Source organism: Petromyzon marinus, chromosome 5 (genome assembly GCF_048934315.1).
Source record: "Petromyzon marinus isolate PM22_M1 ecotype Great Lakes invasive population chromosome 5, UKy_Petmar_22M1.pri1.0, whole genome shotgun sequence".
Classification (NCBI taxonomy): Eukaryota; Metazoa; Chordata; class Hyperoartia; order Petromyzontiformes; family Petromyzontidae; genus Petromyzon; species Petromyzon marinus.
In genome coordinates, this window is record NC_133671.1 from 16707782 (window position 1) to 16719897 (window position 12116).

The window sequence follows — 12116 nt, forward strand, 5'->3', positions numbered from 1 at the left end:
TAGGGGAGGGGGGGAGGGAGAGATGAATGCAGTGAGGTGGTGGGGACTTACCCTGGCTTGCAAAAGCGGAGTTTTGACAGCTCCGGGGAGGACCCTGCTGCCGGGGCCATCGCCGGCTGGGCCGCGTCCCCCAGACTTGTCGCGCCTCGTAGCCGTGTCGAGGCAGCGCCCGGGGGACTGCTCCCGCCGCTGCTCCACCTGCCGGGCTCTCGAAGGCCGCTCCGACGGCCCCTCCAGCACCCGGCCCGGGGAGCGCTCCCTGTGGCCGTCCCTGCTCCACTGGCCGCTCTCTCCTTCATCCCTCTGCGCGACGACGTGCACACGGCGACGTGCAGTCCTCGCTCTTTCATACCACTCGTCTCGGTACGCGTACGAGGCGGTACGTTTATAGACAACCCCCGCTAAGACGGTAAGGTATCCTGGATGATACCAGATACGCTATTTTTTTCCGCACCTCCGATTAGCACGGTTGGCTAAGTATGGTCCGAAATAAGTTCAACATACATACATACATACGTTAGTTTTATACAATATTAGAATGAAGTTTTGCTGGCTGGCTGCCTGGCTGGCACAGTGGTGGTGACGTCACCGCGCACATCTGCACGACGGTGTCATGCGCATCCCAGAGCGGTTGAGCGGGGGTTCGTGCGTCGCTCTGACGTCACACACCTCCCTCCACACCCACCCTCCACCCCGACCGTGGATCCCACGCAAATGCGCGGGGCAATGCTAATTGGATTTAAAAAAAAAATATTTATTTTAGATTTTTGGCAAAATTTTTTGACCTTTTTGAGAGATTTTCAAATAATTTATATTGTAAGGCATCTACGTGTCTGCATGTGAAAAAAAATCGGTGAGCACATCGCTATAATCGAGATAAATAATGAAAAAAAACAACACTCTAATTCACTGCCTCTGTCTCCCACCAATCTCTCTTTTAACACTCTTCCGATACACTTTGTTCAGCATCGCTGGTTATATGTTGGGACAAGGTGCGGAGAAGAACATAAGAGGGGTCATCACAATGAAACAGGGGTTATCTTATAATGGGCCACTCTGTGTATTGCATAAGTAACAGAACGATACACATTCTTCAATAACACTACCTGACACGTCATCTATTGTGACATTTTTTTCCCCCTCCAATCATGGCAGTCTTGTTGAATAACGCGATCTTTCGTTATCGGTGCTTGTGCAACCCATTGGCAGCAAAATGTAAAAAAAAAAAAAGACAAAAAAATATTCCACGCAATCTGCACAAGCATTGATGTCCGTGTACGCATCGGTGCGTTTGCACGTTTGCATGGGTGCGCTTGCATGTCACGTGCGCGCACGCGCGGCTACGCAGAAACGGCTCACCTCTCTGCGGAAGTCTCTCTGCGCAGGGCCTGATCGATCCGACGAGCTGCTGTCCCCCAGCGAGCGGGCGGGCGATGCGGCGCGCCGCTTGGCCATGTACTCCGTGTAGGACGGGGGGCCCCGCTTGTTTGGGCTGCTTCTCAACGCACAAGAACGCAACGCGGCCATTACCGCCGCGATGGGGGAAAACTGCGGAAGCGCCGTCTAAAAGCGAATCGACTCGCGTTCGCACGGCTGTGACCGGCGTGCCAAAAACATATTGCAACGCGAAAAACACATTTTTTTTTTATAGTTTCGTAAAATTAACATAAAATGCTAAAAAAAACATGACAGCGCACGCATTGAAATAAATATGGCGAGGTGAAATCCAAAATCCTCACGGAACTCTTAAGACCATGATACTCTTGGGAAATTTGATGGCAATCGTTCCCGACAGTCTTCACCGGAAATGGCTGTGGCTGTGTTTTCTAATGCTTTATGGACAGAACTGCATGATTCTGTGCCATTACAAGACAGGTCGTGAACACAAAATCAGAGTAAACGCAGTGCCAAAGGTACCGAGTGCCGGCGAGGATTGCCAAACAGTTTTCCTGCTGTATCATAGCGTTTAGGCACAGTACCTGGCGTTGCGAGCCGCGGAGGGATACTGAGCACCTCGGTCCGGCTCTTCGCGTACAAGGTTGCCCTTGCAGCAGATGATGCGTAGCTTGTTCTGGTAGGAAGAAGCCAGGTAGACTGCACCCCCCGAGATTGCTGGCCCCAGGTACCGTGGGTTTGGGATGTTTAGGAAAGCGCGCATGGGCTGGCTGTGGGCAACACACCCGAGGTGTTAATCGCACATCGGTCAACAGCGATTCTTCTCAACGGCACGTGGCATTGACAGAAGAAGCATCTTCTGTTCTAGTCTCCGTACGTATGTATGATGAACTTCTTTCACACCAGACGTAGCCAACCACGTTAAATGGAGGTGCGGGGAAGGACAGCTAAACAAAAAAAAACTGCTTGGGTGAGCAGTGGCAGAGTGGTTAATGCACTGCGTTATGAACCCAGCCACCTGAATTTGATTTCCCAGCCAGGGCTAACATGAGAGAGAGCGAGCGAGTGAGCTCTCAAACCGGTCATGTCCACCCCTCCCGCCCCCCCGCCTACACGAACCCACGCAGACCAGCATTGTGAAGTGTGGTCCAACTCTCATTATCAATATGACATGTGGGGGACTTCATCTTAGTGGATGAACTAAGGACTGTACTCCTTAGACATGACTCCGAAATGAGACACGCAGCTTATAAAGTTGATTCGAATGCTCATAATAAAAGTGTTGAATTGTGTCACCGAGAAGCCATTATTTTCGTTTCATACATGTTATAATTGGTTTAGGTGACGACTGTAGCCACTAGGGGTGCCTATATTCGCCACAATGTAATAAAAAAATTATATTCTGAGGTGGCCAAGTGGCTGCCAGTGTGCCGAGCTGGCACGGCTTAGATCCTGGCAAGTTGCCCACAATTAAAACTGGGTTTTCAAGTGTAAAGAATTGATGGTCACCATTAACTATGCAAAAATGCACATTCAAATTTAATTTCACACTTAATTTGCCTACATTTCATGTTTGCAAATCATGCTGATATGGTTTGTCAAACTACAAACTATATCAGAGCTTGTGGAAAGGATTATACGGCCACATGATAGATTTTTCCTGTGATGAAAAACATCTCTGACACACGGGATACAGGGCTCTGTGAGATTTTCGAATGGAATTTTTGTTTTCATGGCATAACACCGAGAGAAAAACTGTCATTTGGCAAAACATATATTTTTAAGAATGCATTCTTGAAACAAGATCTTGATTAGGCGACCAAAAACCATGATCATACAGAATGACTACACTACATGTTCTTGGCATGTACATGCATATGTATATATGTTGAACTTTTGCACTGTACGTAGCCAACCTTGCTAATTGTAGGTGCCTATTCGGCACAGGATTTCATTGAACAAATCGGCAGAGGAATTGCTTTGTCTATTTTTTTAAGCAACCTGGAGTGGATATATATGTACACAAAAGGCACTGTAGTTATTCGTTTTCAAGGGTACAATGGCCATGTCTTTCACTTGACAGGTCCATGATGTGTCCCGGCCATTAGTTATGCCTCGCAAGAAGTGTTCTATCGACATCCACAGCCACTTTAACAGTTTAAAAAAATATATATAATTTTTTTAAAAATGTCTGCATTTAAAGAAATCGACCATTTCTTTATATAAACACAATGCTCACGTACTTTTGTTCATTGCTACCACCAATGGGGCAAAGTACTTCCACCTCTTCTTAAACGTCTGGCCAAGGTGAATGAGTAGACCAAAATACCTTCTAATAGAGGCTCTTCTACTGCTCCATCTAGTGGAGTCCTTTCTGCAAACAGTGGCGTGAGCAATAGATTGAGGGCTGGACTTTCATACCGATTTGTACCCCCAATGTATCCCATTGGTATTATCCCCGGAAGAGCTAAGGAGACATACGCGACAGCAGACCCTTACCTGGCTGAGTTCTTCCCATTGTTGTGGACAATCTCAATCACCTCCAGGGAGTTGAAGTGGGTCACAAACAAGTAAGGCTCTCTGTATGCTAGGGTTGGTAAGGGGGGAAAATACATTCAAAATTATACTCGGCGAGGCAACAGTTAAAAATCTAAAAGTATGTTTGTAAAATTATTTTTGATCCCCTAACAGGAAAGGACGAGCAGAATGACCATAATCTCCAATGTATAAGATGCATGTTTCTCCCCTGCATTTCAAAGCAAACGCTAATCTGGTAGCCGTGTGTAGGTGTGCGCGAGACAAGATTTGCATAACTTCATTGGGCGCCACAGTGGCGAGATATTAACTCCCTCGCCCAATATGTAGGAGGTCATGCGTTCGATCCCAACCCTTACCAACCCTGTTGTATATTTGGAGTTTGCACGTCCTCCCCGTGCTTGCGTGGATTTTTCTCCGGTTTTTCCCTCCACATTTAGAATCAACGTGCGTTTAGAGTATTTGGCTGCTATAAATTTTCACATTAAGCCGCTTCTCGTTGAGCTATCATTTGGGGCCATCGCTTCTGAAAAAGAGCTATATAGCTCAGTGGGCCTTACCTGGTAAAATAAAAATAGTTAAGTTTATAGTTTTAGCTTGATACCTAGCACACGCTTGGGGTGTGCTTGTCAGTTTCGGGCGTCTCTTATATTCCAGAGAATACGGTATTGGGTAGAAAAACAGTTGACAACGTGGATAAATGGGCACATTCATCAATGCCGGCATAACAAGAGGAGTTTTACCAAAGGCCAAAGGCAGGCGGCTCCACTTGAGGTCCTCTGTCCTGCTGCGTCGCCCGTACGTGTCAACAAACACCCCAAATTCTGTCCGGCAAAATAAAAAACCACAGTCAAACGAATACACACAGGGCAGCTGGAATATGAACCGAAAACAAGTCGGGGGCACACTACCCTTTTATTCCACTGGTGAAATGTTCTTATGACAGCAAGGTGACCGTTGTCATCATCTTTTTGAAAGATGATGACACAGTCAAGGTTAGTGGCAGGATCTGGTGGTAGACAGTTTTGTACAGGCGAACTCTCAGGCTAATTTTCATCATCAGACGAGTCTCAAGGGCGGCGGGTGAGTAGGTCAGATTTTAAATTGAGTCGTGTGTATAAATACAAAAGTGCCTTCAACGTTACCCACCCCCTTCCCTCCATGAGTTCTGTGCATACTAAAGCCCATCAGCATCATGAGGTATTCCTGGCTCTGCGATCTTGCATTTACTTGCAAATTCGATCTCTAGCCCAGCCAACTCCAAGGTTATAACCTTTGGCTGCAGTGGCCCTGCCTCTGGCTGCAGGAGCTCTCTCGCTATATTTCTTCCTACCTCAGCAGTCCGTCCGCTGTATTTGTTCACCTGAGGACGATTGCTTGTGTTGCGATCGAAACGTCGTGATTTTTTCATCATTTTATTATTTTTCTATCTACGTGACTTTACCGAAAGAACCAAAGAATACAATGAGGAAGTTCAACAATGGTGATCTATGTGACCTGTGTGCTGTTGTAGTCAAAACGATTCAAGCGTTAAATAAAATCCCCACGCGAGTCACTCGTTCAAACGGCAATGGAATCGCAATGCCCACTGTGGCCAGGTGTGCCGATTTTACCGTGGAAGCAAAGCAGGTACTCATCATCCCTGTTGGCAGCACCTGACACAGGTGTGATAGCAACAGGGAAACTGAGGTAGGAGGAGGCGTACACGGCCGAAGACAGCGATGGGTCATTCTTGTCCAGGAACTCTGCGGAAAGCAATGCAAGTTGTAGGACAACAGACGTACGCAAGAAATATTTGGTGGTGAAGGAGAAGTTTCAGCCACTAACTTTCAACGGCTATTTTTTTGTATTACTTCACTCGTTTACCCAGGAAAAGGCCACCGAGATTCCTCAGGACTCATTCTCAAAACTTTGGTGAAAGTTGTGATGATGAACAATCGTTGGTCTACGTCAGTTGCCTTTCCTGTTACCCACTCTGGTAGCAACAATCAGATTTGTCCACGTTTGGAAACTTTACGCAGAAAATGGCGCAGCAACCCCTTGAATGGCAGCAAAGATTGCCCTGAACCCGTCCTCGTGCATAGACGGTTTTTAAGCAGAACGGCGAGGCTCAAGTCAGAGACCTATCAGAGTGCAGAGATGTAACGGTGTTTAATCACATGATCTCTCCCTGCATGTGCAACGGGCCTCACCTTCGAGCGTGTACTGTTTCAGCTCGAGCTCGTAGAACTTGTTGGTGCCAAAGATGATGCTGTAGTTGGTGTAGTGAATGCAGCTACATGGCTCACTGGTCTCCACCTCCTGCCCAACCAAAGCAACCAACAATATCGTTCGCAAAAAGCAAACATTTCTACTGCTGTAGCGTAACATTAACACTGCCAAGCACGCGCTCATTCACATTAATGCATGGTTACAAATGGATGCCCCTCTCTAAGCCGACTCGCATAAAGTATTGTTTTTTTTGGTTACGAACGATGCACTTTTCCTGAGACTACATTGTTTGAATGGATGTTTCAAAAGTGATATAAGGGACTTGTCAATACGAAGCAGCAACAGTGCTGATATATGAATTCTATTAGAACCCACCTATTATTTTGCTATCGTAAAAAAAAAAACTGCAAGCAAAAATAGCATAAAAAATAAAACTACCTTTTTTTGTAACACGGTGTCGGCGTGGTTAAAGAGCAAAACTTAACAAAAATGCAATACATTCACCAATAACACAGTCCTAAATAGGAAGCAAATCAGGCTAATGCCCAAACGTTATTAAAAAAAAGGGCAGAGAACTCGTTTTGAGACGTTTTCAAAGCAGAGCAGAGAGCTTGAACTACGCTTTGAAAAAGAATCACTGGCCCGGACCATTACTGATTAATTTTTATTTATTTTATTTGGGCAGCGTCACCGACAGATGCGTTTAAAAGAAAATTGGTCAACGCACGGCACGTCGCACCACAGGGTGAACTATCGGCGCGACGGAACTGACCTTGCGCAGACAGAATCGACCGAGGCCGCTGTTGTAGCGCAGCACTGCTACGTGCGTTGGCATCGCCGCGCAAATGCAGGAGGAACCCTCCACCTGGTGGACGGAGAACAGAACGAGTTACATTCGCGGGATGTCTCGGGTATGACATTTATTCTGTGGAAATTACTTCAGGTCCAAGATGCTACATAATGCTGCAAGGCAGAAAAATAACGCACATTAAGAGCATCGTGCACTCATACAGATTTAACAATTTAATTAATTACCGGTATTGATTTACTACAAATCTAAATTTCACACCGGAGCGGAAAGTTGCATCGAATCAATTCATATCAATGATTACGCTCAAGATACATGCACTGAATTGCTGGTGTAAGAATCAATGTTTTTTCACTGGCTTACATTGTACGTAATAAGTCACTCACTGAATGGGGGTAAGAATAAACGTAATCGAATCTTGAATGAAATCATGACCCCAAATCTTCTTGGTTCTTTCGGTAAAGTCACGTAGAATTGAAATAAAATAATAAAAATAAAACATAATAAAATAAAAAAATATCACGACGTTTCGGCCACAACACAAGTAGCCTTCCTCAGGTGAAGAGACAGAACTGTCGGGAAGACAGCGCTTCAGTGAACACAGCCAAGCTTTGGCTGCATCTTTTAAGCTGGGTGGGAGGAGCAGAGCGCCTTGACCAAGGAGTTTACATATCATCATATCATGTAAACTCCGTGGTCAAGGCACTCTGCTCATTTCTCTGACAATTTATTGAATCGCTGGACAGATAAAATAATTCCACCACAAATAGAAACACTTTGGCAAACAGCAAGGTCTAATTTCTTGAACACACGTTACAAACACACAATGGCAGAATACATCTCAATATATAGATAATCTGCACCTCTGTGTTTGTGGTTTGAGCAGCGTTGCGAGATGCACTTTGCATGAATGATGCGATATAAAAACATGGAGTACCATTGTTATTACTAACACTCACCGTGCCCACGGCAAAAAGATGGCACCCGTTGACGCTGTCAAACATGCTGGGCCGCACCTCAGGCTGAGCGGGCAGGTGGGACTGTGCCAGTGATTGCTTCACCTTCTTAATGTCCAGCACGCACAGGGTACGATCCTCGCCTGCTCACGATAATAATTCACAATGATTATTCCGTACATATGGTATTCTAGCTACTCTGATGGGGCAAGGCTATCACGAAGGCGCCATGCTTTGCAAAGATGAACTTTGCCAGTAGGGGGGGGGGGCACTGTTTTTGTGCGATTTTTTGGGGTAATTTTTTCAAATTTGGTCCGTGACGCCAACACACGTGGGCCTACATTTTTTTTAACGTCCACTGTTAGGCAGACGGCGGCGTGCATTTCATCGGTTGACGCGCCCACAGTATTAACCAGGGTGGCAGCTGTGTTTCGAACGTCGCCGCTACGACACCAACACGCCAAGCACAACGCCTTCGGCTACTCTACCACCAGAATCCTTGCAAATAACGGCCAATCTCCAATTTGTATCGTTGGGCAAAATAAAAAAAAACCGTATTCAACCCTTACAATTTTTCAACGATGCTCTACTTTGAGACTTATGAGTAGGATGCATTGTGCTTTCGTCGTAAGGGAAGAAATATATGTTGGAGAAAAATGCGTGAGCAGAGAGACCTAATTCATACCGGCAATCATGACGAGTTGATCCAGCTCTTTGACAACGTGAATTTGAAACACACTTCCCACGCCGGGAACGTGTGTGAGCGCGCTCTTGGCCACGTTCAATGCGTACAAGCCCTCCTCAGCTCCAACGAGCACAATCTGCAGGACGGCAATGTTTAAGACGCCGACAAGTATTAGAGAAAGTCAGCGATTCCAAGAGCAAGCCACTTCCGATGAAACGTAAAACTAAATAAACACCCTCATCGGTTACATACTTTTGAAATGGATCGTACTACAAATATTGTGACTGCCCTCAGCATTACTCGTCGCATTGTTCATTTAAGGCACGCATACCTTGTTAATAAATATGACTGACAGCCCTTTGTCAATCACTTGTTAAATGAAGGCCACCCCATGCCATGTCAGTGATGGGAATTAATTGGCCAGACTTCACCATGCTGGTCAGTGCGTGTTGGTGAAGGGGCACTGGTTCAGTTACCATTTTCCACCAACGTTAAGTGTGGCTGGGAATCAAACTCAGGTTTGCTGGTGTCTTAGTGCAGTGCATGAACCGCTGCACCCGCTGCTGCGCCAAAACATACATCAAAAGTCTTTCATGTTACATGATTCAGAGTTCATACAAGTGCATACAATGCGTTTTCCAGTGAACAGGATGGGCTAAGCATAAGTGACGCGAGATTAATTCAATCAATGTTTAAAACTCATCAGAAAAGAACGTACCAATTGAGTCTTTAGGCTTCGGCTAACACAGGTTCTTTAACGAGATCTGTCTGTGAGACGTCGATTCGTGTCGGGCAGCCACTGTGCTCATTGGTTACCTGATCGGTAAGGGGCAGAGAACAATTGATGTCCAATCGGTCATCTCCTTCAAGCTTCAGTAAAGAATTGCCCAATAGTTTCTGCAACAGGAAATTATTCCCACAATTAAACACAAATGAACACATGCACGTTTGCATTCCAATTTATCTTCGGACATCTTATTACAGTTCATAATGTCTCCCCCTTTCTTCAACCATCCCATTGTATTCCAACATCATCATTATCCATTATTCTAACGACATCACAACTGCTGCACAGAAATCGGACTCGTCACATCTGGTTTCCCATGCAGCATTTTTTTTTAGCATCATCACGCAGAGCCCTGCAAATTCAAACATTTGGACAAAGAAATGCAGTTATATGGAAGCTCACACAAACAAATACACAAATGGACATGTATCGTACAAATTGAAGGGCACTCACAAGAATATATATATTTTTTATTACGATTGCCCCAGAAGAATTTGACGGAGATTTACAACGAAAATCGAAGGCTCGTGGGCAAATCAAAGGACAGAACTCAGGGTGTTACGGAAAAACTGAGATGACTTGCAGATGAACCACCTGTGCTCCCCCCCCCCCCCCACCTGTGCCACATGGCACACAGGGGCATGGCTGGCCAGTACCACACCCGGAAGCCTTTGTTTCCCAAGTGGTGATGTTTACACACCGCAATACTCATTTGAGGCCGAGTCGACCTAGGGGAGGCCCAAAACTGGTTTAAATAATCGTCACTGGCGTTGCCCATGAGCGGGAATCGAACTCATGTCGCAGGGTTCGTAGTGTAGTGCGCTAAACGCTACAATACCGCTCCCCGTGAGTTTCAGACACAAACAAAGACAAAGATCCTCTGCATAGGCTTAACAGACTGTTGGGGCAAGTGCTGCTAGCGAGCACCTATTAAGGCCAGTACGGCACACACAACAACTGCCATTCGACACTAGGTGGTGGTGACGTCACCACGGCGCTTGTGCCTTAGCCAAGTACGCTTTAAGGCCTCGTGAAGTGTCGAACGCCCGCTGGCAGGAGGTTTCGGGACAGACCCAGGTGCCATGAGGGATGATTGACTGAGATGACTGGCCAATGCACCACTAACACACACACACAGGTGCACGCACGCACGCACACACGCACACACACAGGGCATCGGCGGACTTACGCACCGTGTCGGCGTCGGCGCGCTCCTGTGCCACACGCCCGCCCGCCACAACCGACTCGAGCGCTGTCACCCAGCGCTGCTTGTCGGGGAAGCTGGGCGCCAGCATGTAGAGCAAGCGGCCCGGCCAGCACGTGGTGTGGGGGTGCGACTCCAGCTTGAGCACGTACGCTATGTCTGCACAGACGGATTGCGTTCAGGTGCATCCCGAGGGGAACAGAGGGCATTCCTGCTGCCTCGCGGCGATGGATTATTAACGATTGCAAATGGGGTAGGGAAATGTGCTTCAGCTTATAAAAGTTTCAGTTCAAGAATTAGGCTGGTTTATAGTTATGGATGATGAAGTTTGTTAAATGGACAAATAATGTTTTTAACTAGGGTTCAAAATCTGTTACTTTCTGCCTAACGCAAAGGATCATTTTCATTTACAATGCATCGAGTCAAAGGCCTCCTCCTCTCTCCCCCTTCACTACAGGATTGAGCATGGGTACGGTGATTATCGTGCTGCACTACAAACTCAGTGACCCAAGTTCGAGTCACAGCCACAACTAATATCAGTGGCGGGTGATTTAAGAACATGTCCTGGTTCCATACATTAACCATAGAGAAGTAAGGTAAAAACAAAACCATGACGGACGTGGATTGGAGAGGCCCTCCACATCCATCGGTTGGTTGAGAACGCTGGAGTTTATTTATTCATTACATTTAATTTTGAGAGTCACACATGTAGCTATGAAAACAGACGACTTCCATCTTGCCTGTTTTCACGGTGTTCGACAGCTCCGACGGGCTGACTGCTCCGTGAACAGTGACATCTCCATCGGCGAGCACGAGTTCAAACTCATCCACAGCCGGTGCTCCAGCTGTACCCAGGCACGCACGCAGCACACACACACACAGCGGGTTCGTCGTGAGACCCGTCTCGTGTCGCAAAACTCTCAAATTATTTAAACATCACAACGGATCCTACAAAGCAAGCCGCCTTCCAGCACTCGCTGTTCCAGCTAATAAAACAATTATGAAAGACTGGAACACGTTACACGTGTTCTTGTAAAAAGGTACATTTATTGCCCAAGGGCAGCACAATGCGTTATCATCTCCGTGCCAATTTCTAGCAGTTTTGGACGGACACACACAAAACACTTTGCTTAATAATATCTACGGGACCTTTTTTGCCAGAATCAACGTATGAAAAACAAGAATAGGTTTAACCCTTTCTGGCAATAAAATAGGTGTTAAGATGTTCAAACACCAAATAGATTCCTTTTGCAATGAATCAAGTCTGCATTAACCACACATACTTTTGGTAAAACATGCAAACTAACATGCTCTGCTAATATATGCATTGTCTTTGAAACTGATTGACCTACACCAGAGACAGCCTTCTTTATGGCCTTGTGTCACCAGTGTCAGACCAGAGAGTGTCAAACGGTGAAAAGTACAAAGACAATGCAAGTATCAGAGCATATATAGCTCGGGTTGAGCAGTTATATCTATGGGCTATGCCTATGTCACACGTTTCAATGGCGATTCTGAACTATACTTGTATTGGG

At 46.2% G+C, this 12116-nt stretch overlaps 1 protein-coding gene across 12 annotated transcripts in view; it reads right to left on the reverse strand.

Annotated features, from left to right (window-relative positions):
- The window catches only part of CIT (citron rho-interacting serine/threonine kinase), a 62935-nt gene that overhangs the window by 8568 nt on the left and 42251 nt on the right, over nucleotides 1–12116 (reverse strand). For all 12 annotated transcript variants that reach the window (XM_032947168.2, XM_032947170.2, XM_076062191.1 and 9 more), the window contains 13 exons: nucleotides 11322–11426; nucleotides 10571–10740; nucleotides 9407–9487; nucleotides 8591–8726; nucleotides 7909–8048; nucleotides 6914–7006; nucleotides 6123–6231; nucleotides 5544–5675; nucleotides 4674–4754; nucleotides 3895–3982; nucleotides 1980–2165; nucleotides 1360–1495; nucleotides 52–303 (listed from right to left, as the gene is read on the reverse strand). In XM_032947168.2, the coding sequence (XP_032803059.2) occupies nucleotides 52–303; nucleotides 1360–1495; nucleotides 1980–2165; nucleotides 3895–3982; nucleotides 4674–4754; nucleotides 5544–5675; nucleotides 6123–6231; nucleotides 6914–7006; nucleotides 7909–8048; nucleotides 8591–8726; nucleotides 9407–9487; nucleotides 10571–10740; nucleotides 11322–11426 (1709 nt within the window). The remainder of the gene's footprint in view (nucleotides 1–51; nucleotides 304–1359; nucleotides 1496–1979; nucleotides 2166–3894; nucleotides 3983–4673; nucleotides 4755–5543; nucleotides 5676–6122; nucleotides 6232–6913; nucleotides 7007–7908; nucleotides 8049–8590; nucleotides 8727–9406; nucleotides 9488–10570; nucleotides 10741–11321; nucleotides 11427–12116) is intronic.